Source organism: Camelina sativa, chromosome 14 (genome assembly GCF_030686135.1).
Source record: "Camelina sativa cultivar CO46 ecotype springtype chromosome 14, ASM3068613v1".
NCBI lineage: Eukaryota > Viridiplantae > Streptophyta > Magnoliopsida > Brassicales > Brassicaceae > Camelina > Camelina sativa.
Genome location: NC_141893.1, coordinates 1,350,615 through 1,377,481, shown reverse-complemented (window position 1 = coordinate 1,377,481; position 26,867 = coordinate 1,350,615). Strand labels below are relative to the sequence as shown.

The following is a 26,867-nucleotide window of genomic DNA, read 5'->3' as shown; positions in this document are numbered from 1 at the left end:
GTTTGTTGCACTTCTTCCACTTTCCAGTTCCGTAGTTGTAGGAGCAGAGTCTCCACGTTTTTCATCTTTCTGTTATATGTAAGGCTATTTAAAGCTGATTAGAACTAATGAATAAGATACAGTTCTCGCATCTAAGTCTAAAAGAGCATTTGATCATTACAAATTGGTATCAGAGCTCTGTTGGACTTTTGAGAACCTAAAAGAAACCGCAGTTTCTAGAGAGAGAAAACACAGAGAGAAACAAGATGAGTGACGACAAGATGAAGCTGCCACAATTCGACGGGCACTGGGATCATTGGAGTGAAGTCATGGAGAATTTCCTCAGAGCGAAAGGATTGTGGAGCTCGATCGAGATCGGGTTCGAGGAACCGGTAGGCACGACTGTGCTAACTCGAGAGCAAAGGGAGCAGTTGGACAATGCTAAAACAAATGATCACAAAGTCAAGCATTACCTGTTTCAAACCATTGATAGGGTAACAATTGAGCAGATACGGGACAGGAGGTCCTCCAAAATCATTTGGGAGTCCATGAAGAAGAAGTTCGGAGGAAACGAACGAGTGAAGAAGTCTCTACTGCAGAAACTGAGAAGAGACTTTGAGATATTGGAGATGATGGAGTCGGAAAAGGTGGAAAGAGTACTTCAAGCGTGTTCTTGCAATCACCAATCAGATGAGAAGCAATGGAGAAGACTTACCTGAATCAAAGGTGGTGGAGAAGGTCCTTCGCACTCTCAGTGAAAAGTTCATGTACATGGTCGTGTCCATAGAAGAGTCTAAGGACATTGAGACCATTACGTTAGATGAACTACAAAGCTCGTTGGTGGTCCATGAGCAGAAATTCAAAAGATCAGATCAAGATGACACCCAAGCATTGAAGGTGACATATGGAAGAGGAACGGCGACCAGAGGAAGAGGCAGAGGACGCGGCAGGGGCAGAATGCCTCTAGATAAAAGCATTATCGAATGCTACAAGTGTCACAAGCTCGGACATTTCAAACATGAATGTCCCAGGTGGAATGAAGAAGCTAACTATGCCAACTTTGAGGAGAAAGAGGAGATGTTGCTGATGGCTTACATTGAAGAAGCATCTCAAGTTAAGTTGCAAGATGCAGAAAAGCTTCTCATGACACACACGGTGAAGGAAGGAGACCTGAGAAAGAGAGCATGGTTCCTTGACTCTGGTTGCTCAAATCACATGAGTGGAGATCAAAGCCTGTTTTCATCGATAAATGAAAACTTCAAGCATTATGTCAAGCTGGGGAATGACAAACGCATGGAGGTAGTTGGGAAGGGAAGTGTCAAGCTGATTCTGGATGATGCTCTATATACTATAAGTGATGTGTACTATGTACCAGAACTTAGAAACAATCTACTAAGCCTCGGTCAACTTCAAGAGAAGGTTCTGACCATCATCATACGGAGGGGAGAATGCAAAATCTATCATGATGAAAGAGGCTTAATAGCAGAGAGCAAGATGAGCAGAAACAGAATGTTCATGGTCCTCGACCAAGGCGATGGAGCAAACCAACAACACTGCCTACAAGCCACATCAGAGGAGATGGGGAAGCTGTGGCATGAGCGTTATGGACACCTAAGCCATCACGGAATGAAGACACTGTAGAGCAACAACATGGTATGTGGTTTACCAAGTTTTGAGATGCAAACATTCACCTGTTCAGATTGTCTGGTGGGAAAACAGTCAAGAAACCCTATCCCAAAGACAAGCACGTGGAGAGCTAAAGGAGTGTTGGAGTTGATACACTCAGACATATGTGGTCCAATAAGCCCGATGTCATCTAGTGGAAAGAGATATCTCTTGTGTTTCATAGATGACTACAGCAGGAAGGCATGGGTGTACTTCTTGAAGGAGAAATCTGAAGCATTCGGTCAGTTCAAAGTATTTAAACAAAAAGTGGAGACTGAAACCGGTAGGAGCATCAAATGCTTAAGAACTGACCGGGGAGGGGAATACACATCACACGAGTTCACCGATTACTGCAAGAAGGAAGGAATCAGAAGGCAACTCACAACCGCTTACACCCCACAGCAAAACGGCGTTGCAGAGAGAAAGAACCGGACAGTAATGAACATGGTCAGGCCCATGATGACGTCTCGCAAGGTACCAAAAATCCTCTGGGCTGAAGCAGTGAATTGGACCTTCTATGTCCTAAACAGATGTCCCACTCATGCTGTAAAGGGTGTAACGCCACAAGAAGCTTGGAGTGGTGTGAAACCGAGTGTAGAACATTTCCGTGTGTGGGGATGCGTATCTCACATGCACGTTTCTGATGAGAAACGAGGTAAACTAGATGATAAGAGCATCGCCTGCATCCTACTTGGTGTCTCAGAGGAATGAAAAGGATATTGACTGTATGTTCCAAACACAAAGAAGGTCGTTGTCAGCAGAGATGTAGTGTTTGAGGAGTCAAAACACTGGAACTGGGAAGGAGATAACAACCACATCGATGCAGAGCTAACCTGGAATGATGACGACATGATATGGGAAGAAAATGGTGATGAAAATGACGAAGAGGGGTCAGAGAATGCAACACAAGAGTCTGCTGCAGATCCGGAAGAAGTTCAAAACGATCAACCTGTCCAAACTAGGGAGGGACGTGTATCCAGACCACCACGTTATCTCGATGATTATGTCACGGGAGACGAAGTCGAAGATGAGGAGCTGATAAACATGGTCGTGGTGAATTCAACTGACCCGACAACCTTTGAAGAAGCAGAGAAAAGTCAGAAATGGAGAGAAGTTATGAATGCAGAGATAGACTCCATTGAGAAGAACAAGACGTGGGAGCTCTCACAACTACCAAAAGGTGCGAAGAGTATTGGAGTAAAATGGCTGTACAAAACCAAACTAAACGAGCAGGGAGAAGTGAGCAAGTACAAGGCACGTTTAGTGGCAAAGGGCTATTCTCAGGAACACGGCATTGATTACACAGAGGTGTATGCTCCGGTTGCTAGAATGGACACTATCAGAACCATCATCTCCACAGCTGCTCAGAGAGGTTGGGAAATTTTTCAGTTAGATGTAAAATCAGCCTTCTTACATGGTGTTCTGGAAGAAGAGGTCTATGTGCAGCAGCCAAAAGGATATGAAGTAGAAGGTGAAGAGGACAAGGTTTACAAGCTTCACAAGGCCTTGTATGGGTTAAAACAAGCACCTAGAGCCTGGTTTAGCCGAGTTGAAGAATACTTCTCAAAGGAGGGATTCGAGAAGTCTCCAAATGAAGAAACTCTGTTCTGCAAGATCAACAAACACGGTAACATTCTGATTGTTAGTGTTTATGTCGATGACTTAATTTATACTGGTGATAATAAAGCCATGATGGAGGAGTTTAAGTTATCTATGGAGGAAGAGTTCGACATGTCTGATCTTGGGAAGATGAGATACTTCTTGGGAATTGAGGTGTTGCAAACTCCACAAGGGATTCACATCTCACAAGCTAAGTATGCTTTGGAAGTTCTAAGACGCTTTGAAATGGAGAATAGCAGAGCTGTACGCAGTCCAATAGTGCCAGGAAGCAAGTTTGACATGGATAAAGCTGGTGAACGAGTTGATGAAATTCTCTACAAGCAGATCATCGGAAGTCTGATGTATCTCACCACAACGAGACCAGACCTGCAGTTTGCAGTGAGCTTGCTAAGTCGCTACATGTCAGAACCTACGACTCTGCATTTACAAGGAGCTAAGAGGGTCTTGAGGTATGTGAGAGGTACTGTGAATTTTGGGATTTGGTACAAAGGAGGAGAAGCAGGAGAGTTATCAGTTTACACTGATAGTGACTTTGCGGGTGATATCGACAGTAGAAAGAGCACCTCTGGGTATGTTTTTTTGATGGATAATGCAGCAGTGGCATGGTTGTCCAAGAAGCAGCCGATAGTAACTCTTTCTACTACAGAGGCGGAGTATGTTGCAGCATCCGTGTGTGCCAGTCAAGTTATATGGTTCAAGAGAATCTTGGGAGAATTGGGTCATGAAGCCGAGGAGAGCACTGCAATTATGTGCGATAACACATCAACAATCAAGCTCTCGAAAAACCCTGTTTTTCATGGAAGGTGTAAACACATTGGAGTAAGGTTTCACTTTCTACGAGACTTAGTTAAGGATGGTGTGATACATTTGGTGCATTGCGGATCACAAGAGCAGGTTGCAGACATCTTTACCAAGCCGTTGAACCAGGAGACATTCGAAAGGTTGAGGAGCAAGCTTGGAGTCTGTTCAGTCACGGATAAGCTAAGCTAAGTTTCACTGAGCTTAGTTTAGGGAGGGTTTGTTGGCGCGAGTTTCTGTTTGAAGTAGTCTAAGCGTTTGTGTTTTTGAATAATTAGACGTGCTCAGTCACAGTCAAAGACCGATTGTTACGGTCAAGTTTGTTGCACTTCTTCCACTTTCCAGTTCCGTAGTTGTAGGAGCAGAGTCTCCACGTTTTTCATCTTTCTGTTATATGTAAGGCTATTTAAAGCTGATTAGAACTAATGAATAAGATACAGTTCTCGCATCTAAGTCTAAAAGAGCATTTGATCATTACAGGCTCGCTAATTCCAGAATGGTAGCAGAAGGGTATCTCCCTATTTACTTAAAACCAAAAGACAAAGGAGAGAATTGTACTTAGAACAAAACGAGAATCATACTAAACCGGAACTCTACTACATTGTGAGAGAAAATTAAAAAGATATAATGATACATTAGAGAGAGTTTATAAGAAGAAGACTCTGGTTAATCTTCAATCATAGAACAAATTGTTTATGCAATTACATTAAGGGATAGTCTGTAGTTATCTGGTTAATCCGAAGGTTAAAAGAGAGAACTAGTGTATATATATTGTGCTGGCCCATATCTCTGTAAAATCATACTTCCATTTATTAACCTTTTCTCTTTCCCTCGCTCTGTATTGTCATTATGGCGTTTTTGCATTTGACAACTTGAAACGGTGCGTTTTGGTCCTAAAAGCATTGTCAGAATGGTAAAAGTTGCCTTTTAGTAATCCACAGTCTCTTCCACAGTGAGAGTCTCCTCTGTCTTACTCTTTTAAGTTTTCAAATCGTATTCTCTACAAAGAGTGAGACTTTGATCCCTGTGGATTTGCATTTACTACAGTCTCTCCTCTCTCGTCACTAAATTCTCCGGCATCTGTCTTCACTTCTTCTCTGCAAGTTCGAAAATTCAGTTCTCTTACGCCAAATTCAACCCTAAAACCAGTTTCAGAGTTTGTTCTTTTTGCTGGTAAGTTCTTCTTAGTTTTCTTTTCTGCAATCGCTTCAATTCTATTTCGTTTCCACCATAAATAATTTCGAGACCCTTGCTTGCTCGACGTTTTAGGGTTTTCCTACATTTATGTGTTACCGTTGTGGTCTGTTCGGTTTCCCTCTGGAAACAAAAAAAAAGTTCCAATCTTTTTGGTGGGTAAAAACTAAGAAAGTATCTGTACTTTGGTGGCTTTAAGAGTCACATTAGTTTCGTTACTCATCTAACCCTCTTTACTCATCTCTGGTTTCTCCCTCCTTCACCCGGGGAGAGGAAGATGAAAGTTTTCGTTTTTGTTACTTTTCTCTGTTTTTTTCCTGAAGTTTTGTGAGTTCAGTGTTTAATTCGGCCTTGTTGTTGCAGAGAATTTTCTACAAGAGGCGAAAGTAAAATTGGTCCTCAAGAACCTTCTAGAGGCTTATGACAAGAAGTGGGATTTCATAGAAGCTGAAGACTATAAGGTCCTCATTGATGCAATCTTCGAGGAGGAAGATCCGCAGGTTTGTTTTCTCTGGTTTAATCACTTTTGAGTTTCCTTTATTTGAATTTTTCATATTCGAACTGAGTGACTAAGTCAATTCTCTTTCATAATATGTCGTGTTGTAGGCCACTGAAACGAAGAAGAAGCAAGAGAAAAGGGAGATTAAAGTAAGCTCACTTGTCATGATTTGATGACATTTTCCGGGTGTTTCTTTTTTTGTCTCAAGGTTTTGATGTTCTTGTTTGTTTTGTCTCAGCCTTTGGTGAATGAGGAAGAAGACGAAATGGATGAAGAGGAAATTCCTTTGAAAAAGAGATTGCGCCCAAAGCGAGGAAGAGGTTGTGACAACAACACAAGCCTTAGCATATGCAGTGCCATATCACAGAAGCCAAACAAAGATGCTTCCAAGGTAGGTTTCTTCATCTGTGTCTCGGGTTTCTTAGTATTATTATATAAACATGTGTTTATTTGGTTTTAACAGATTCAGCCTGAAGAGGAAGATGAAGATGATGATGAACTACCACCTTTAAAGAGGTACATACGCAGAAGTGGTGAAAGAGGATTGTCAATGACTGTGTATAATAATGCAAGTCCTAGCTTCAGCAGTCGCATGTCAATGGATCCCGAAGAAGTACCATCAATACTTCCATTGCCAGCTGTTCCTACACAAGATGAAAAGGACTCTGAGGACGGTGCACTTATTATTCTCAACGATGAGGATGAGCCCAATACCGATCATAAGCCTCTGATTTTAGGTATAGCTTTTATGTGGTTGTGATGAGATGTTAAAGCCTTTGCATTTTAACCTGATCTGTCTCTTGTTATGATTCCTTTTGACACGTCTTTACATTATTCAGATACAGGGAACTGCTCAGCTCCCATGCTTGAGATGGAGAAATCAAATACTCATGTGGAAGAACGGGATAGAGAAACTGAAGAGATTCTCAGGATTACTACTACCAAGGATGTTCCTCCTTCAGCTACTGCTGCTTCGGTTGAATTAGCTTCTTCGACATCTGGTGAGGCGAAGATTTGTCTAACTTTCTCGCCTGCAACTGGAGAAACAACGAATTTGTGTTTGCCTTCTATGGAGGATTTTCGCAGAGCAATGGAAGAGAAGTGCCTCAAGTCATACAAAATTGTTCACCCCGAGTTTTCAGTCCTTGGGTTCATGAAGGACTTGTGTAGCTGTTACGTAGACATGGTAAACAATTCAACCAACCAGTCACTTGAAACAGAAACCGTGAGTAAGGTGGGTGATGAAAGCGCTGCAGCTTGCATTTCGATGGGGTTGGTAGTTGTTCCTGAATGTGAGATCTCTTCAGATGGCTGGAGAGCAATTAACAATGTAAAGGACATTACCGTTGGTGAAGAAAACGTTGAGATTCCATGGGTGAATGAGATCAACGATGAGACTCCTTCACATTTCCGTTACATGCCTCAGAACTTTGTGTTTCAAGATGCTCCAGTGAAATTCTCACTCTCAAGTTTCTCTGATGAGCAAAGCTGTTCCTCTTCTTGTATCGAAGATTGCTTGGCTTCAGCAATGCCTTGCAACTGTGCAATTGCTGTTGATAACGGGTTTGCGTACACAGCAGACGGCGTAATTAAAGAGGATTTCTTGGAAGCTCGGATCTCTGAGGCGCGTGATCAAAGGAAGCAGGTGGTTATGTTCTGTAAAGAGTGTCCATTGGAGAGAGCTAAAAAAACAGAGATTTTGGAACCTTGTAAAGGGCATTTGAAGAGGAAAGCAATTAAAGAGTGTTGGATCAAATGTGGCTGCACTAAAAGATGTGGTAACCGAGTGGTACAAAGAGGAATACACAACAAATTACAGGTAAAAACAGTTACCTTAACAAACTCTTTTTCGTGTTTTACGTTCATCTTGATATAGAAACCAACTAGTTTCCACTTTTGATCAATCACTTTTTTTTCATGTCAGGTGTTTTTCACACCAAATGGGAAAGGTTGGGGCCTTAGGACATTGGAGAAATTGCCTAAAGGGGCATTTATTTGTGAGTACATTGGAGAGATATTGACAATCCCAGAGCTATACCAGCGTAGCTTCGAGGATAAACTCAGTTTTCCTGTGATATTGGATGCACATTGGGGTTCTGAAGAATGGTTAGAGGATGACAAAGCTCTGTGTCTTGATGGGACGTGTTATGGAAATATCGCAAGGTTCCTTAACCACAGGTAACGGCTCGCGGTAATACACAGAACACAGTTGGCCTTTTCTTTATATTAAACTGATGTTTCTTTCTGTTCTTTCATGTGTGCAGATGTCTTGATGCAAACTTGATCGAGATCCCAGTTTACGTTGAGACTCCAGATCAGCATTATTATCATGTATGATTCAGTGCTGGTCTCATTTATAAACCTTTTCTCATATGTTTCTTCTGTTTTGTGGAAATTCTATAACTGTAGTCTTCTCCAGCTTGCATTTTTCACAACAAGAGACATCGAGGCAATGGAGGAACTCACATGGGTGTGTACTGTGTAGAATTTCACGATCCATGATTATCTTATGCTGAGAAGTTTCTATACCCATGAAAAAGATTGTTATTTTCAGGATTTACTGTGATCTGATGTGAATTATGGACGTCACATTTTCAGGATTATGGCATTGACTTTGACGATGATGACTCTCTGATGAAACCCTTTGAATGTCTGTGTGGTAGCAGATTCTGCAGGAACATGAAGCGATCAAAGAGTAAAGTGATCATCAGAACTCAGAAGATTCTACTAGAGTTTGTTGGTTCTTTTACATGGGACTGAGTAATATCAATTCTGTATCTCACAGAATGTTGTTGACTTTTGTTTTGTTTCAGAGACCAAGCAGATAATGAACAGAGCCTGAGAGGATAATGAAGAAGAAAAATGACATAAGACCTAATGTATTTTGGTGAATGGGACTCTCTCTTAGTGAACAAACCGGTCCCGGTCAGTTGATTTTGTAGGTTGAACAAAAGCTAAGGTACTTATTGTGAGATCAAACTCTGCATAACTTGAGGTCTTGTGACTTCCATTTAATTAGAAGTTTGGCTAATCTTTAACTCTAAATCTCTCTTAAACAGTCCATATAACGTACTGTTTTGGAAATAGTTACGGACCAATGCATAGACAAGTTTGTACATTGTAGTTTTTTTACTATTAGTCAACAAATTATGAAAATTGAAGTATAGTGATTGTATCGTGTTTCCCGCACATGGTTTTGTTCATCTGAAACAAGTGATGACAGCTCAGATTGCCGCCGTTAAACAACTTTCTCACTATATTTAATTTGTTTTATAGATGAAATTAATCAGATGTCATAAACGATCTAATTAGTTAGGAAACTATAAACAATTCATGTCATCTTTTTTCAAAGTGTTAGATCGGTGTTTCTCTTTTTGACCAGTCTACGTACTTCTTCTGTAATAACTGTATGTTCAAGAAAGAAAAGCTTTTACAAAAATGGTATCCTAAAATGTATCACGCGTATTTATCCTAAAATGTATCACGCGTATTTCATTCTGTAGCTGAATTGGCAGTTGAAAATAATAAGCATTTAATTATAGTCCAACGGTGCGTGTTTCTAATGTCAACCACCGACTCGTAACGATTTATAGTGGAACTACATTATTAGATCGATGTTGGAGAAGAAAATAAATAGTTCACATGTCGTAATGTGTATATTTCACTGTATCATTCAAGTAAGACTACCATATTGATCTACACACACAAAAAAAAGGGGGTTTTAGAGTTGGAGATTATATGTAAGTTAAAGTAGCAAGTGGAAACAAGTTTGAGTAGTTCAGGAGGAACATGGTTTGCAACTTCTGTATGCATGTATGTATCTTTATGTATTAAATAACTATGACTTAAGATTTGTCTCCATCTATCGTTGCTAGCAAACCAATATTTCAATTTATTCACCGATTTTATTTATTAAAATACAATTCCATGTGCTTCCATTCCAACTCTCCCAATAAATTTTGTCACCATAACCTGACCACTTCCTCGAGATCTATATGTCTCTTGTCCTTTCGATTTCATTTGGCCAAACTATTCTTTTTTTTTAAAGAAAAATAAACAACTTTTGTGTGTCATTTAGCTTATGTAAAATGGTGAGACTCGATCGTGTGTTACTATTTGCGTTGGAAAGAATGAATCTTATTTTTGTGATTCGATGTAAAAAGATAATAAATAATTTATATATTTTGGTGTCGATAAAAGAGTATAAAACAATGCCTAATTTGAACAAATTATTCTTGATTGCATCGTTTGATTTCAACTGTTAGAAAAGTACGTAGTACTGTATACAGTTGTTTGATTTTGATTGCATCAATTATTAATATATACAACTATTCCACACTATCATCCATCTCGCTTAAATTTCAATTTTGTTTTCCTCAAATAATAATTTCCGATAACATATACTTGCACTATGTATGTCAAATAGATTATGTTTATACATCTAGATACATTTTGTAATGTTTTTTTGACAATTATATCGCCACTAATGGAGGAGATCAATTGCTCATACAATCATACTTCTTAGCGATTATCTTTCATTATCCCCATCTTTCTCTCTCTTTTTCTCCCCGCATATTAAGCTAAACTTTCATAATTTTGTCCCCAATAAAAACTAGTAAAGTTAAGACGACAAAAAAAAAAAAAAAAAAAAACTAGTAAAGTTCGATCATATCGTATTATCGTGACAACGATATAAAACGAAACCCTAAAATATATAACTACAACCAAAATATTAAAAAGTGATTTATATAATGAAACAAACATGGGTTTAGATTTGGAAATTAATTATTTTCCTTTATTATATAGCTAGGTCCACTTTGACTCTTCTACTTATACTACTCTTCTTCTCTATTGTACACACTCGTGATCAACTATCTCAAGATCCAAAAACTCTTTTTTCCCTTCAAACATGGACCGATCCATGTTTCTTTCCTTATCACTAGCCTCACTCTTGGTCGGAGTCGTCTCAGCTGGTGACTGGAACATCTTGAACCAACTCAAAGGACTAGGTTCGTCGTCAAGCCAGAACGTTGTCGTTTCTTCAGGGATCAAGACGAACTTGAAAGGGTACTGTGAAAGCTGGAGGATCAACGTGGAAGTTAACAACATCAGAAACTTCGATGTGGTGCCTCAAGAGTGTGTATCGCACGTTGAAGATTACATGACTTCATCGCAGTACAAGGATGACGTGGCGAGAGCCGTTGATGAGGTCATTCTTCATTTCGGGAGCATGTGTTGTAGCAAGACTAAGTGTGATGGTATGGACGCTTGGATCTTTGACATCGACGACACGCTTCTCTCTACCATACCTTACCACAAGAAAAATGGCTTCTTCGGGTAAGTTATATTCTCTCTACCTTAACCGATTTGAATTGACGTGTGTCTTACTTTTTACTTATGAAGTATAGTAAAAAAAAACCCTAGCAGAACATTATTGACTTACTGTAATTGTAATTTGTAAATGCACTTTGGATCGGACTGAACCGACCGGATCTCTGATTAGAGAGATTAAAATTTAATTTTCGGTTCAGTTTAGTTTTGGATTAAACACATGGATTAATCCTTTTTTTCTTCTCATGATAATGGATTGGAAAACAGAGGAGAGAAGTTGAACTCGACGAAATTTGAGGACTGGATAAGGAAGAGCAACGCACCATCAGTTCCACACATGAAGAAACTTTACCACGAGATCAGAGAAAGAGGCATTAAGATCTTCTTGATCTCTTCCCGGAAAGAATATCTCAGATCCGCCACCGTCGACAACCTCATCCAAGCCGGTTACTATGGATGGTCCAACCTAATGCTCAGGTACAACTAAACCGGATATCGAATTTCAGTTTATGCATTCTCTAAACCGGTAATAACCATTGAAACCTTGATTAGCTTCACATCCACCACAAACGCCAAAACTGATATTGTAAACCAAACTCTAATTTGGTTACTATAGTCTCCAAACCAAAATGTCAAGTTTGTCCAATCTAAGTTGAGATAATATCGATTTGGTTCATATATTCGTTAAACCAATTCAAAACCAAATTGAGTGAAAAGCCAAGTTTCTCCATTACTTAAATACCTGAGTAGTTTTCATTTCACTTCAAGTGAGCACAAAACAATTTTTATACACCCCTCTAGTTATTCTGGTTTACTCTAACAAGAAAACTGAACAATGCAGGGGGCTAGAAGATGAGCAAAAGGAAGTAAAACAGTACAAGTCAGAGAAGAGGACATGGCTAACGAGTCTTGGTTACAGAGTCTGGGGAGTGATGGGAGACCAATGGAGCAGTTTCGCAGGTTGTCCTCTTCCCAAGAGAACCTTCAAGCTCCCTAACTCAATCTATTATGTCGCCTGATCAAAACAAAAGAAAACTATGATTCTTGTTTTTTCCCTTCTTCCTGTCATTTTACATCAAGAGACTTAAAAAACAAAGGTTTATTGACCAGTACCAAACAAACAAACAAATAGTATGGTTATATGTTCAAATCATATCAGACACGATCAACCAATGATTTTACAGTACCAAGTGTTAAAATGAGTGCTGCACCATTATTTATCTCTGTTCAAAGCTTTCTCCAGTCTTGCCTCAAATGGTGTTGAATGCCAACTCACACTTTTATCCTGCACTTCCACAAAATTGTCATTCTCTAGAAAAATAGATTCTTACACTCAGTTGGTTTTGAAAGTGATATGTCTATTGTACTTCATTCTTACCTCTCTGTACTTGCTGGTGGTGTTCGGTATCCCCTTGAATGCAGTTTCAGAGCCGCAATCAATTGTCTTTGAGTGATTACCCCAGTAACCACCAACTGTGCCTATAATAGGTGTCTCATCAGGGCTCTTGCTCGGTGATTTCCTGGGCGTAGATGAAGCCGAGAACTGTTTGATATCCTCCAGTGTCAATGCGCATAGTACAGGTCTATCATCATGGTTGATTCTAACCGGTTTTGATGAGTAGCTAGACTTGTGTTTCTCGGGTGTAGAGGTATACATATAGACGCTGTTGCAGTCACTACCTGTCTCAGATGTTGAGAGCCATGTTGAAAGGCTAGCATCAATGGCCACGTCTTCGTTTCTCAGTTTCTTGGGTTTGAAGCTGAGTGTTATATTATCATTCTGCGGGTCTGTGCCTAAAGAAGAGGAGTCCCTTTTTTCTTGTTGACCTGAGATGAAGTTAGAGTTCTCCTTTTGAGACTGTTTCTGCATTGTTCTCCCTTTGGATTTAGCGGATTTCCACTGAGTGAGATTCTCAACCGGGTTAAGTACTCCTTGGGGATCATAGTGGTTTCCTTTTTTAACACTTTCAACAGAACTTCTCAGTTTTGCCTCAATCTCCTCAGTCTCTTCAGTATAAACTTCTTTGATCGGGTTATGCAAGTTATCATCACTAAATCCAACATCACTGTAATATTCTTCATCTTCATCGAAATCGCTTTCACTGCAATCTAACTCATCCTCCTCTAAGTCGTCATCGCTTTCTCTGCAGTTCTTGTATCTGTGGTTTGAAGGATACGAATCTGAGGAGTTTGAGGCAACAACGTCAACGATCTCAGAAGAAGAAGACTTATCAGTCTTGGTAGACTCCAATGGCCTCTCTTCAGATTTGACTTCTTCTGTGTTCTCTTCCGAGAGGTTAACTTCAACCACAATGTGTTCATAGGTTTTGACTTTAGAGTCAAATGTGACTCTCTTCCTAGTCGGGCTTGGACTGCGTTTCACTTCAGCCTCGTCACTGTAAAATCAGCATATATTATTAGCTTTAGAACAAAGCTCACAAAACCTTGAATCTAGAGGCAAAAGGTACGCAACAAAATCAATCAATCACACTCACCAAATCTCAGTACTGATAGGAATCACAGAAGCTTTCGGGATTTCGTCAACCGTGGGGAATCTAACATTCACATGATCAGATTTCGCAGATTCCACAGAGAGTTTCTAATGCATTAACAAAGAAGTTCTTCGGGTCAAGCAAAATCAATGGAAGTTAAAATCGAATAAACACGGAGATGATCTATCTGGAATCTAGCGTTACTGAAGCAAATTCATCACAAACGACTGAAAAATGCGAGGGATTCTCAGGAAACTTACGTTTTCTCTAGCTTGATCGGATTCTTCCCTGCGTCTCTGACGCCGGCGATTCTTCCGGCCACCGAAGCAACCCCAAAAACAACCCATAATAATCCCCGAGATTTTCAAGGTCTAGGGAGAGATGAAGAGTAATAATGCATTCGTGTGTTCGATCAAGCATTAAAATAGGTCGACATCGAAATTGAGGAGGAGCGGGGGGGGGGGGGGGTGTGGTGTTTGGTGGGGACGATCACTGAGAAGAGAGAGCGGGGGAAAAAAAAAGTGTTGTTCAACTTTGGGAATTGGGAATTTAGGGTTTATTTAGCATTTTTTTTTTCTTTTTTTTTTTCTTAATTAATAGTGTGTGATTTGGGAGGATAAAGTAAGTGACCGTTACAATTTTGACCCACCAATGACACCTATCAAAGCTTTTTCTTAATTGGTCCGTTGCGCACCATTAATTTTAGGAAACACTTTATCGTTACAATTTATTTTTCATTAATCCCTATAAACATTAATTAATTTGTCATTAATCGGTAAGTTTTTCCAAATTTTTATAAGTTACAGTTTTCGAGATTCTTCTTGTTAATTTTGCCGTTTGCGTTTTATTAGATTTTATAAACCTAACTCAGACTCAGTAGTCTCTTTTGTTTGCTGTCAAAGCTGCTCAAGAAAAAATTCAATTTATTTGTCTACAAAGACGAATCTGTTTTGTAATCTTACAAAAATTTAGAACACAAGATTACAACATATATAGTGAAACTAGAAACATGTCTGTGTATGTGTATTGACTCTTAAGTTAGCTAATAATAGGGTGTAACTTGTAACCAGCGATGGACTCCAAAAGCCATGTATGACCAACGAGGCGAGATCCAGTTTGACTAGCTAAAGCCTCCGCGTCATTAGCTCTTTGCCAAATAATCGTGACTTCTTCCCCTAAGGCACATCCAATTGGAGGATCAATGTTGTACACCACAATCGGTGATCTTTGGTCATCGGCACTGTTGCTGCTTTCTGCACCTAGCTCGTCCTCTGTGTTCAAGACTGTACCTCCAGCAACTTTGACTAGATTCTGAAGGTCTTCTTTGTATCCTTGGTAGAAATCTCCAAAGAAATAGAACTTCAAGCCATCAAAGAGCTTTGGTTTCTGCTCGACAAAGAAAGCAAAAGAGTGAGATATCCAAACACAGCACTTTCAAATTTTGTTTTGGTTTGTTTTTAATACTTACATTATTTGCTGCTCCGAGTCTTGCAGATTTCGGTCCATCTTGACATCCTTGACTATCAATATGAATCTCAAATGGTTCTTCATCAACAGGTTGAGAAGCTTCAAGGCTTGCTTTCATCCCTAGAAACAATCCGCGGTTGATAAGGGTGACGATGAAGAATTCTAAATGGTAAAAAGTAAAGAAATCTTGATTGAGCAAACTAACTTACAATCTGCATTGATAATCCATTTTCCATTCAGAATACCCATAAGAACCTTCAAAGTTCTTGTGCAAGCTCCTTTTTCGTCTGTTGAAGCAATCACATGTGTAACATTTGGGTTCCAGTACCTTGATATGGTTGCATTGAATTTAACGGCTAAACTTTCCATTAGATTCTGGGGAATAGCAATGCAATGATAAAATTAGTCTTTTTGTCTACCAAAAGTGGTAAATTCACAAACAGAGTTTCTTGTTTCTTATAAGAAGAGAATCTTTCTACTAACCTTATCACTCTTAGAGAGTGCTGATCCACAGAGAACAAGGTCTTTTGTAATAGCTGGTGTTCTTTCCAAAGAACATAGCTCAGCAGGAGTCCTGAGGGAGAAAGGTAATGAGATTTATTAGTTGCTATTATAAGAAAGAATAATAATGTCATACCGTAAGTTTTAACATTGTACGCTGAAAATGATTTATACGTTTTTGGCAAGGGTTCAGCTCTTGATACGCGATGTCCAGACTTCTCGTTTGGGAATTTGACAGAAGAATGAGCCGGACAAAGAAGAAGAAAGTCCTCCTGTAAACCAAGAAAACAATCTCACATTACAATTGGAACTTTGGTAAGTAATTCTTATGTGCAAATAAGAATGTGGCAGAACATACATAATCCCAACGGCATCTGGACATCTCCCTCGCACATGGAACATGATAGCTCCGCCGACAAGACTTGACATAGCAGCCTAAGGCAGCCCCTTTCAGACTACATTTAGTGCACTTGATTTTCATTCCCCTTGCCAGTTCTGGTTTCAGGTTCTTCACTGTGTCACCTTCATAATAAACTTGCGGTGCCCTGAACATTTATTCAACTGCTTTTAGTAACTTCATTATGCATAAGGGTTTAACACCCTAGCCAAATTATATGCACATGGACTTGCAGGATCAAAGATGAGAAATTGTAAGTTATCATGTGTATACCATTCGATACATGCACTATGGACATGGATAACATTGGACCGGAAGATGTCATCTCCAACCACTGGTTTTCCCTTGGAGTAATGCAGCATTTCTCCAGTGGCCTAACAAATATTGATCCAGCCAATTGAGTAATACTTCAGAAATACAAAGCTCAGTTTTTAACCGAGGATAAGCAAAAGAAAGCTTCAGTTTTACCTCAGATACCCTAGCGGATTGGCAGAACCCACATATGGTTATGTTGGATGACGATTGATCCGAAACTACAAGTGGTTTAAAATCTGATGCCTTTGAGGTTTTTCCAATTTGCTGATCATCAGAGTTTGCAGAGCAGTTATCATTGCAGTCAATGTCAACAGCTTTTTGCATCAGGTTCTTCTCCCTCCTGGGGACTTTCAGATGATTCTCCATTGCTTCATAAGCGGTGATGTCACGTTTCCTTTTTGTATCTTGTTCTGTATGACGTTCGGGTAACTGCTGGAGACAAAAGATCAATACAGATTTTAAGTTGTTTGACCTCATGGACAGGAGGACCAATAAAAACCAGATTGGAGGATATTCAAAACTGAAGTACACCATAATTTAATATGTCAATCTATGATTAAGAATGCATCATAATTCATGAACTGAACTGATGAATCAAAAATGGTCAGCTTATGAAGCAAGACGAGAATGCACCTGATGTTTCTGTACTTTAACATAATCAGTGGGATCATCTGACCGGAGGCTCTCCATCAACCGCAGCAAAGTCCCATCCTGAGTCATAGGATTCAATTTGCTTTCATGGATACCACAAATCCGCTTCCTTGCAGCATTGCCAGGCTGCTCAGAAGCAGTGATGCCACTCGGACTTTTTGCAGCTTGTCCTTTATGACTTTCAGGTGTCTGCAGCAAGGTAAAAAAAAAGGATCATTAAGCCAGATGCATCAAAAATGATCAATTATATTTGCTCTTACATGATTGCCAGCGTCGTTCTCTGATTCGAACTCATATAATGGGAGATGATCCCGCAACTTCTCCGCAGTCCAATCCTGATGCTTAGGTCTTGGACTACTATCTTCTGAGGTTGGAAGAGGAGAACCATCATGACTAGAGAAATCACCACCATGATTGAGCTTGCTTGCATCCTTGTCAGTCATCTCAGAATCTTCAGATCCACCGTCTTTTGGGCTGTTGGAATTGTTCAGTGCATCGCTCTTGTAGTTGCAATCATTGGGAATCTGTAATTGTGTGAGATGAACACTAACAGCTGCATTCAAGCTTTTGTATATGCTTATAACACTTTCCATGAAATGAAGGTTCCTCTGAGCTGCACGTGAAAGTAATTTACACAGTTGTCTTAACACAAATATTCAAAGAGAGACAAAAACACATTGAATCATATGAACACATTGAATAGGACTAACCCTTTCTGGGATATTTAGATTTGCATACAGCACAGCTTGATTCAACTTTCGAAGATTTGTGTACACATAAACTGTCAAATCGATTCCAGAGATATCAGAAACTAACGGAAAACAAATATGTAAAGAGTATAACAGAGGGAAGTAGACAATCTTACTCGCAGAAAACGTGGTCACAAGGAAGCAACACCGGTCGATTAAGCAATTTCAAGCTACAGACACATAAGATGTCATCGTTACGAATCCAATAACACCATGATACTAATCACTAATCGAACTAAAAATATAATTAAGTGAACAAAAGAAAGATGGGGGCGAAACGAACCATAGAGGGCACTTGAGCTCGAGCTCGAGCTTCTGGAGATGGAGAACCCATGGATTCATCAGCATGTTGGTAAAATCCGCCATTAGAGTACCGAAACCAGATCTAAGTGACAAGAAGCTATTAGTTTGATGCCGAAGAGAAGAGAGACGCTTCCTCGTTTCGTCTCCGTGCGATTGGTATTTACTTTGAGAGCATTGGGACACGTGTACGATTGATATCAATTGGCGGGGATTTTCTGTTTTGATTAAGCGGGAGAAAATGTGAATAAAACCGCCCGCTTGTTTGTTACGAAAATTTCGAAATATTTTGAATTTTCAGTTTCGTAGGCCCACTGAAAGCCCATTTGTTTGTTACGACGAGATAAGGATAAAGTCATAAAGGAGTAACTAACTCTAACCCTCTAGATTGTTCCGAGGGTTTTTATTGGCTTAGGGGTATATTTGGAAAGTGAGGACGCTTCCAAAAACTTTTCAACTCTTCCTCCCAAGGTCCCCAAACAGCACACACGCTCTCTCTTTCTCTCTCTCTCTCTCTCTCTCTCTCTCTCTCTTACTTTTCCTCCTAAACTCTGGGCTCTGCCGATGGCATGAGAAGTAGTTAGAGACACCGCGAACGATGGGAGCGAATTTGAAATCAATAACGGCTTCTTTCACTGTCATCGCCGTCTTTTTCTTGATTTGCGGTGGCGGAGCTGCGGTGGAGGATGAGACCGAGTTTCACGGCGACTACTCGAAGCTGTCAGGTATAATCATTCCGGGATTCGCGTCGACGCAGTTGCGAGCGTGGTCGATCCTTGACTGTCCATACACTCCGTTGGACTTCAATCCCCTCGACCTCGTGTGGCTAGACACCACTAAGGTACGTGATCTTCATTTCCGTTGTTTGATCATCGCTCCCTATTGTGTCGGTCGAGTTCCTTCTTGATGGTGTATCCCAAAGAAACATGTCTCATCTCTCTTACTGATTCATTAATTTGTCAACATTGACGCTTCTTGTTGATATTTCTTAATTTGAGATTAGAGTCATAGAAAACTGTTGACTCCGCTAGTTTTTCCCATCGCTTTTGGTTCACTGACTGTTGTGCGATGAACGTGAAATTAGTATTCGCCTTGTTTGGCTCAACTAGATCTGCAAGTTGTTCAAGGATAAGAGTGTGCTCCATAGTAGTTAGAAAACGTTAGGTCAAACGATTTACAAGTGCATTGTGATTCATTTGTTTGTTGATTACTGATCAACGTGATGGATTGTTTACAGCTTCTTTCTGCTGTGAACTGCTGGTATAAGTGTATGGTGCTAGATCCTTATAATCAAACGGACCATCCCGAGTGTAAGTCACGGCCTGACAGTGGTCTTTCAGCGATCACCGAATTGGATCCAGGTTACATAACAGGTACTTTTGAATTGTTTATCTTTCTTTTGAGTTTTCTTGAATTGAAAAAGCTTTTTACTGTGATAATGGGGCTAAGTACATTAACTTGGTTGTTTTCAGGTCCTCTTTCTACGGTCTGGAAAGAGTGGCTTAAGTGGTGTGTTGAGTTTGGCATAGAAGCTAATGCAATTGTCGCTGTTCCATACGATTGGAGATTGTCACCAACCAAATTGGAAGAGCGTGACCTTTACTTTCACAAGCTCAAGTTAGTCCTCATCAGGCTAATGTCTTTTATCTTTTTCTTTTTTTTTTGTTTTTTTTTAAATTGTAAGATAAGCAAAGAGCTCTGGTCGTCTTCTCTTTTGCAGGTTGACCTTTGAAACTGCCTTAAAACTCCGTGGCGGCCCTTCTATAGTCTTTGCCCATTCAATGGGTAATAATGTGTTCAGATACTTTCTGGAATGGCTGAGGCTAGAAATCGCACCAAAACATTACTTGGAGTGGCTTGATCAGCATATCCATGCTTATTTTGCTGTTGGTACTGCCCAAATATCCTCAACTTACCATTTTAATTTCTATCTACTTTGTGACCTGCTGTATTGAGCTCAATACCTGATTTGTTGTTGATTTAGGAGCTCCTCTTCTTGGTTCAGTTGAGGCAATCAAATCGACTCTCTCTGGTGTAACATTTGGCCTTCCTGTTTCTGAGGTGACCTCTGACTTCTTATTAGTTTTAATTAGTTGATATCCACCAGGTCTTGTAATTCAGGGATTTTTTCCTTTGAAAGTGTTAGTTTTGTTAATCAAACCGCTGTACTCGATATTGTATCTGTAGATCTAAAAGTGGCTAGTTGTCAAGGAACATATTGTGGATAGTTTACCTGTCAGCGACATCTGCTAATATAGCTAAACCACATGTACACTGACTTTATTTCAGATTATTATGTGACATACTGACATGCGCTTCTCATGTTTTTTGTTGGCAAGGCTTCAGGGAACTGCTCGGTTGTTGTCCAATTCTTTTGCCTCTTCGTTGTGGCTTATGCCATTTTCAAAGAATTGCAAGGGTGATAACACATTCTGGACACATTTTTCTGGTGGTGCTGCAAAGAAAGATAAGCGCGTATACCACTGTGATGACGAGGAATATCAATCGAAATATTCTGGCTGGCCGACGAATATCATTAACATTGAAATTCCTTCCACTAGCGGTAAGACTCTGTATATGCATCTGTAACGCCAACAAAAATTAACACCAAGAATGTTCACTCTTATATTTCGTTCCTTTGATGCGTATCCAACAGTTACAGAAACAGCTCTAGCCAACATGACTAGCATGGAATGTGGTCTTCCCACCCTATTGTCGTTCACAGCTCGTGAACTAGCAGATGGGACTCTTTTCAAAGCAATTGAAGACTATGACCCAGATAGCAAGAGGATGTTACACCAGTTAAAGAAGTACGTGACCTTTCTTTTTGATAAGAAATAATGCTCATCGACCAACACTTGCTGGCTCCTTGTACTTCAACTTTTCTGTTTAAATCTCTATATCAACTGTACATATGCTTTGTCTATCTTAATATAAGAGAAAAGTTTTATCAGAAACGTTATTATTGACTATCAGTGTGCCCTCTCTTAATATTATAGAATGTCTCTGTCGCTTACAGTTATGAAGGCAAAAGAGGGTTATTTAGTTGGTTAATTTTCAAAATTGTGTTTAGTTTGTTCTGACTCTGGCAGGGACTAATAGTGTCAATTGTGTTTTACAAATCTTAGTCATTCTTCAAAATAAAAATTATATATAACGTGCTAAGTGTACCTTGCAGGTTGTATCATGATGACCCTGTTTTTAATCCTCTGACTCCTTGGGAGAGACCACCTATAAAAAATGTATTTTGCATATATGGTGCTCATTTAAAGACAGAGGTATGATGCATTCTCCATATTACATTATGTGTCTGTTTTGTTATTATATCCTTTTTGTTTTGCAAATGCATTCTCCATTTGTTTTGCAAGATCCTTTTTGTTTTATGCTTTTATAATTTCCCTTGCGTCTTATTCTTTGTAGTGTTAAAGATACTAAATGTACGAAGCTGTCTGTAATAGGTTGGTTATTACTTTGCCCCAAGTGGCAAACCTTATCCTGATAACTGGATCATTACTGATGTCATCTACGAAACTGAAGGTTCCCTCGTGTCAAGGTAAATTTCCGCAATAGCAGAAGTAATCAGGAATGCAAGGTCTTCTGTGTCCGTCTAGTGGCGTGTTATCCTATTTGCATAAGCAAATTATTGAAGAGCTTAAGTACTTTTTAATCATTCCTTTTGAGCTTAGTGGATGGTCACTGGTCAGTGGCTTAAAGAAGGAGGTGTGAAACTATTTGCATGAAACATGACACTTATATCAAAAAGAACCCACTTCTAAACTTTGTATACTTAGGAGTAGTCGTCCTTTTAAACTTTTTGCTTAAGTAACCGTAGACTAGTTCATATCTTCTTGCTGCAATATCTGCAGGTCTGGAACTGTGGTTGATGGGAATGCTGGACCTATAACTGGAGATGAGACGGTAAGCTCAGAAGTTGGGTTTCAAATCATTGTGTTGCAAAACTACTGAAGACTAATAATACAAGATTTGCTTCTGGAACACTGCTTGCTATGTTCTCTAGTACACTGCAATACTGACTCTCCGCTACTTTTACTGATTGATGATCTCTTATAGGTACCCTATCATTCACTCTCTTGGTGCAAGAATTGGCTCGGACCTAAAGTTAACATAACAATGGCTCCCCAGGTACCCTTTTTTTAGTTCTTCACCGTAAATAGATTAAGCTTTAAGTGCACTTTTCTGGTTATATGTTGAGTCACCAGCAATTTGTCCTTCTAAAAATCATATACATCTCAAGAACTCATATAAAGTTATAAGAGATTCTCATTGGGATAATAAAACAACAGCCAGAGCACGATGGAAGTGATGTACATGTGGAGCTAAATGTTGAACATGAGCATGGGTCAGACATCATAGCGAACATGACAAAAGCACCAAGGGTTAAGTACATAACCTTTTATGAAGACTCTGAGAGCATTCCAGGAAAGAGAACTGCCGTCTGGGAGCTTGATAAGAGTAAGTAACGAACATATGAAAGAAGCTCTCAGAGAATCTTGCATTGGTTTTTGATTTTTTGAGTAATCATTTTTGTGCAGCAAATCACAGGAATATCGTTAGATCTCCAGTTCTGATGCGGGAGTTATGGCTTCAGATGTGGCATGACATTCAGCCTGGTGCGAAGTCCAAATTTGTCACCAAAGGTAAAAAAAATAATATTATTGGCTCTTCTATCATCAGTTCCTGTTGCTTTTGGGTACAAATATAACTACTTTGTCGCAGCCAAGCGCGGGCCACTTAGAGATGCGGATTGCTACTGGGATTATGGGAAAGCCTGTTGTGCTTGGCAAGAATACTGTGAATACAGGTTTCACTCTCCACTTCCCATCCAAAGTTTCTTATCTATCTATTATTTTGGAATCTGTAATTTACTGATTTGGTTGCTGTAATTATATTGTGAAATCAAATATACAGATACAGTTTCGGGGATGTTCACTTAGGACAAAGTTGTAGATTGAGGAACACATCTGCTAATATGCTGCTCCAGTACATATAAATTTCCTCGTTCAGGTCACATTACTTAACATTTTTCCCACATTCTCTTGTTATCGTGGATATATTTTGGATGTCACACAAACAACAACAAACTTTAACCAATTTTACTTTCTTTTTTATAATTTGTTACAGCAAATGACCTATTCCTTCATCTGCATTTTCCTCTCCCAGTAAGAAGAAAGACAAAAAAAAAGGTTCAAAACGGTCAATTCTTATTGCTCTCTCTATTTCTCACGCAAAGGTATTCTTTTGTGAATTTTTTGCTATTACGAGCATATGATATTTTGGGTACAGCTAAGAGTGCAGTTACTTTGATCGTCACGGCTAAAGTAGTGTAAACCCATATTAAAAGAATTTTTCCTTTTTTCTTCTTCTTTTAACTTCAAGTGCGATTTGGTCTATTCCCCTTTCAAATTTCAATAGAGAGAAAAATCACAATTCTGAGTATGTTGTTGCTTTTGCTTGGTAGTACCATTTATACTCTAGCTTGTTGAGTTCGCAAAACCGTATGGAAGACAATGAAGATTTTGGTTGAATTAATGATAATATAAACACGACAATGTTATCATGACCACACACACACAAAAAAGAAAAAAAAGGACATTGTTATACTTTTCTGACTGAATTATAGAGGGATAGATGATTTTTATATGATTAAACCAAAATATATCTTTATTTATGTATTTGTATATGATTAAACCATAACAAGTTAAAAGTAATAGTTGAGAAATAAGAAGTGAATCTTTTACTTTTTATGGATTTTACGTTTTTTGATAAGCAACTGGGAGAGGGGGAGAGGGAACAAAGCATAATTAGGTGGAAGAATTAAAGTGCTAGGTGGTGTGATGGTTTGGTTGAACATGAGTTTTGAACTTTTTATACGAGAGTTAATACTTTATATATCGATATTAAATGTTTTTAGTCAATTTTATGGTCCCCCTCAAATTGGGGTCCTTTGATTTTTTTCCAACTCTATTTGCCTCCCTTATTAAAAAATAATGGACATGCATTCGTTCATTTTTCTTTCTTTTTTTTTTTTTGTTTTTTTTTAAAACTTGGCATTAATTATTCAGTCTATTGGATGAAACTATCCAACACACATCAATTTTCATAACTTCGTAAGAAAATATAAGTTTATATATTATATGATTAACATAATAACTTATAATAAATCTAAAATATTAAAAGTTACTACTACTTAAAATGTTATGATAAAAATAAAATGTATTAATTCATTTAGATACTAGCTTTTCTCATATAGTATATATCTATAATATATGGGTGATTCTTATATCCTACATGTCAATTAACTACATAGTTTTCATATTAAATGATTATTTTGATATTATGGTTTTAAAATATTTAGTGTGATATTAATAACTCCTGTTTTAATCGAAACTCAAACTAATTGCAAAATCTGTTGATATAAGGGGATTAATAATTGTCATTTTAAATGCTCAACCATTATTATTAGTTTTGTCTTAAACTGGTCGTTTCTTGAATTTGATTTCTCGTCATCGTTGAAACTGTATAATGTTGAGGTGCTAACAAATAACTAGAAACTAGAAAGTAAACGAGGAAAAAGTCTAAACCTTTAATCAATTTGATTTCTCCCTAACATTTAGCGTGTGTGCGTGTTCTGCATCTACATATAGCCACATATAGAAAGAGAAATTTTTACAGAAAAAAATAAAAATAAAAAACAAGTAAAAGTAACTTAGGCCGCAAATGGTTGCTTAAAATTGAAAAAAAGAGTTTGAACAAAATTGAGTTGGAAAATATTCAACTCATTCATCTCCAAAATAGTGGTTGAACAAGTTGAACATTTTTGCTGTAAGATTAATTTATTTTTTCAACTTTTTAGGTTGAATGGGTTGAATAGATTTTTCCAACTTCTTCAACCTCTTCCAATCAAATGGTGAAACTTAGTTGAATAATTTTTTTTCAACTCCTTCAACATTTTCAATTGTGCAACCAATTGCACCCTTAATAGTATTGTCGATCTTGTTCAGCACGCATCAAAGCTGCAAGAATTGTTTAGTAAAACTGATCTTTTTAAATTAATATATTTGAATTCTACCATGTAAAAAAAAAATTAAAAATGACTGGTATTTTTTTTCTTATAACTGACAAAATCATTGAATAATTAAAAAATAAGTTTAGTTCAAAATTATAAGTGATTGTGTTGTTTAATATAGTTATTGTATACTATATAGATCATGACTTCACACAGATGTTTGATGGATAAAAAAATTTAAAATCACATAATAGTCTCTTTTTTTTATTTCAGAATCTCATAAAAGTACTGATCAAAGCTTTGTTTATGTTTTCGAAAAGGATGACCTAAAAACATAGTGCTCAGTATTTTGTAGTCAATATATGGAAATAAGAGGTTCATTCTCACTATAAGGATAGAGAATGATCATAGTTTATGTATGAGACTTTTATAAGGATTGGTTGGATTCCGAAACTTGTACTTTTAGTAGGCTTATAAAATTTATCTCGTACTTCGTATAACTTTAAGCCAAAGAAGCAAAACTTAAATCCCCAATTTGATTCCTTGTAGTTTCTACAACTTTTTTATCAGACTAATACACAAAAAAGGACGAATTCAGTCTATTTATGTTCAATGGGTAACCCAAAATTGAAAGAACGGTAAAGCAAAAAAAGGGCAATCCAGTAAATTCAAATATGGTGGCATTAATGTAATTGTGTTGAAAAGTGAAGGGTAATCTAAGCCTCCAGCCTCTATAAATTGTTGTAACCTACCCTTTCCCGTGACTTTTCTGTTATCCCCTCTCGTTCCCCCTCTCTCATCTCTCTCCCTCTCTCTCTCAAGCGCTCCGATTTTATTCTCTCGCAATAAAAAAATAAAAATCTCGAAACTTTTGAATTTTTTTTTTTTTCACCCCCCGACTATTTTTTTTTTTTTGATTTGACTGTTTTACGAGACAGTCAAATATTTCAATTTTTTTAATTGGGTGCTGACGTGGCATGCATCCAATAGAGAAGAAGCACCATGAACACCAAAACGATGCGTCTTCCCCCACGTCGTGTTCTAACGGCGGATAAACGCAAAGAAAGAGACGGCGCCATCTCCTCCGTCACTGATAAACCGCCGGAAATCTCCGTGAAGAAGCTTCCTCCACCGCCGGTTAATCCCATTTCCAGGAAACCTACAACCGCAGGAGCCGAGCCGGTCGGCTCGAGCCAGCTGATGTTAGCCGGTTATCTGAGCCACGAGTTCTTAACCAACGGCACACTCTTCGGAGAGCAATGGAACCCGGCTCGAGCCCAGTCAGTCGATCAAAGGAAGGTGAAGCCGAGCCGTAGTATCGAGACGGCTGAGGAAAGTGAGCCGAAACGGAAGAGGTACATGGAGGTTACAAATCTTCTCCGGTCAGATGGGGCCCACCTGCCCGGTATCGTCAATCCTGCCCAGCTTGCCCGATTTCTCAAACTCTGATCGGCGTAAACCGGCGTCCACGTGGAGACAGATCATTGGTTTGTCGCCCGGCAAGCGAGACAGCCGTTAAACCGAAACCTCTCTCTCTCTCTCTCTCTTTTTTTTTTTTTTTTCTCTTCAGTTTTTTTTTTTAATTCGTCTCTCTGTGTAAAGCTCTCTCTGTCTTCTCCTCATCTTCTTCCTCGGAAATTGACTGAGAAAGTTTTAGGGTTTGTTGTTTGAGGTAGATGGTTCCGTTCTTTTTGTACATCAGAAATATCAATTAGTCAATGGATTATATGTTCTCTCAAATCAGAAAGCTTGAAACTACCCTCTTAAATTATTTTACTTTTCTTGTGTTCTTTGATGGATCCACAGTGGATCTTTTATCAATTTGATCGGAGATCGTATTTGATTTATACGTGACAAGAATTAAACTTCAAATCTTGATAAT

General features: G+C 38.7%; 6 protein-coding genes across 11 annotated transcripts; 4 read left to right on the top strand and 2 right to left on the bottom strand.

Moving 5' to 3' along the window:
• Positions 1 to 5,020: 5,020 nt before the first annotated feature.
• Positions 5,021 to 8,911, top strand: LOC104761596 (putative inactive histone-lysine N-methyltransferase SUVR1). Of its 3 annotated transcripts, none has more exons than XM_087483983.1 (11): positions 5,021 to 5,235; positions 5,620 to 5,756; positions 5,863 to 5,904; positions 5,994 to 6,146; positions 6,219 to 6,492; positions 6,595 to 7,574; positions 7,680 to 7,933; positions 8,020 to 8,086; positions 8,175 to 8,225; positions 8,354 to 8,450; positions 8,569 to 8,911. In XM_087483983.1, exons 4-11 carry the CDS (start codon positions 6,021 to 6,023, stop codon positions 8,595 to 8,597), a joined length of 1,878 nt encoding a protein of 625 aa, XP_087340109.1. In that variant the 5' UTR covers positions 5,021 to 5,235; positions 5,620 to 5,756; positions 5,863 to 5,904; positions 5,994 to 6,020; the 3' UTR covers positions 8,598 to 8,911. The 3 variants fall into 3 exon arrangements, with proteins under 3 accessions (XP_087340109.1, XP_087340110.1, XP_087340107.1); XM_087483984.1 differs by having other exon boundaries at positions 8,354 to 8,455; XM_087483981.1 differs by lacking the exon at positions 8,569 to 8,911 and having other exon boundaries at positions 5,030 to 5,235; positions 8,354 to 8,524.
• Positions 8,912 to 10,496: 1,585 nt separating this feature from the next.
• Positions 10,497 to 12,215, top strand: LOC104738914 (acid phosphatase 1). Its single transcript, XM_010459125.3, has 3 exons — positions 10,497 to 11,092; positions 11,354 to 11,563; positions 11,928 to 12,215. Exons 1-3 carry the CDS (start codon positions 10,665 to 10,667, stop codon positions 12,103 to 12,105), a joined length of 816 nt encoding a protein of 271 aa, XP_010457427.2. The 5' UTR covers positions 10,497 to 10,664; the 3' UTR covers positions 12,106 to 12,215.
• Positions 11,792 to 14,165, bottom strand: LOC104738916 (uncharacterized). Of its 2 annotated transcripts, none has more exons than XM_087483978.1 (5): positions 13,839 to 14,165; positions 13,582 to 13,685; positions 12,465 to 13,482; positions 12,274 to 12,371; positions 11,792 to 12,101 (listed from the first exon to the last, which is right to left on the bottom strand). In XM_087483978.1, exons 1-4 carry the CDS (start codon positions 13,923 to 13,925, stop codon positions 12,300 to 12,302), a joined length of 1,281 nt encoding a protein of 426 aa, XP_087340104.1. In that variant the 5' UTR covers positions 13,926 to 14,165; the 3' UTR covers positions 11,792 to 12,101; positions 12,274 to 12,299. The 2 variants fall into 2 exon arrangements, with proteins under 2 accessions (XP_087340104.1, XP_087340105.1); XM_087483979.1 differs by having other exon boundaries at positions 12,298 to 12,371.
• Positions 14,166 to 14,481: 316 nt separating this feature from the next.
• Positions 14,482 to 18,172, bottom strand: LOC104738912 (BRCA1-associated RING domain protein 1-like). Of its 2 annotated transcripts, none has more exons than XM_010459124.3 (13): positions 17,942 to 18,172; positions 17,775 to 17,828; positions 17,620 to 17,690; positions 17,170 to 17,522; positions 16,892 to 17,098; positions 16,412 to 16,687; positions 16,217 to 16,317; positions 15,905 to 16,091; positions 15,721 to 15,818; positions 15,529 to 15,619; positions 15,255 to 15,420; positions 15,047 to 15,165; positions 14,482 to 14,964 (listed from the first exon to the last, which is right to left on the bottom strand). In XM_010459124.3, exons 1-13 carry the CDS (start codon positions 18,022 to 18,024, stop codon positions 14,617 to 14,619), a joined length of 2,154 nt encoding a protein of 717 aa, XP_010457426.2. In that variant the 5' UTR covers positions 18,025 to 18,172; the 3' UTR covers positions 14,482 to 14,616. The 2 variants fall into 2 exon arrangements, with proteins under 2 accessions (XP_010457426.2, XP_010457425.2); XM_010459123.3 differs by having other exon boundaries at positions 16,412 to 16,690; positions 17,942 to 18,110.
• Positions 18,173 to 18,338: 166 nt separating this feature from the next.
• Positions 18,339 to 23,415, top strand: LOC104738911 (phospholipid--sterol O-acyltransferase). 2 transcript variants are annotated; one of them, XM_010459122.3, is made up of 16 exons: positions 18,339 to 18,799; positions 19,196 to 19,331; positions 19,431 to 19,575; positions 19,679 to 19,848; positions 19,943 to 20,019; positions 20,305 to 20,521; positions 20,615 to 20,768; positions 21,137 to 21,236; positions 21,417 to 21,511; positions 21,825 to 21,876; positions 22,030 to 22,101; positions 22,263 to 22,431; positions 22,512 to 22,616; positions 22,696 to 22,780; positions 22,888 to 22,983; positions 23,101 to 23,415. In XM_010459122.3, exons 1-15 carry the CDS (start codon positions 18,557 to 18,559, stop codon positions 22,967 to 22,969), a joined length of 1,902 nt encoding a protein of 633 aa, XP_010457424.1. In that variant the 5' UTR covers positions 18,339 to 18,556; the 3' UTR covers positions 22,970 to 22,983; positions 23,101 to 23,415. The 2 variants fall into 2 exon arrangements, with proteins under 2 accessions (XP_010457424.1, XP_087340102.1); XM_087483976.1 differs by having other exon boundaries at positions 18,412 to 18,799; positions 20,298 to 20,521.
• A 2,432-nt stretch (positions 23,416 to 25,847) lies between these two features.
• Positions 25,848 to 26,660, top strand: LOC147927745 (uncharacterized). The gene has a single exon (XM_087483975.1). It carries the CDS (start codon positions 25,988 to 25,990, stop codon positions 26,432 to 26,434), a length of 447 nt encoding a protein of 148 aa, XP_087340101.1. The 5' UTR covers positions 25,848 to 25,987; the 3' UTR covers positions 26,435 to 26,660.
• The last annotated feature ends 207 nt before the right edge of the window (positions 26,661 to 26,867 follow it).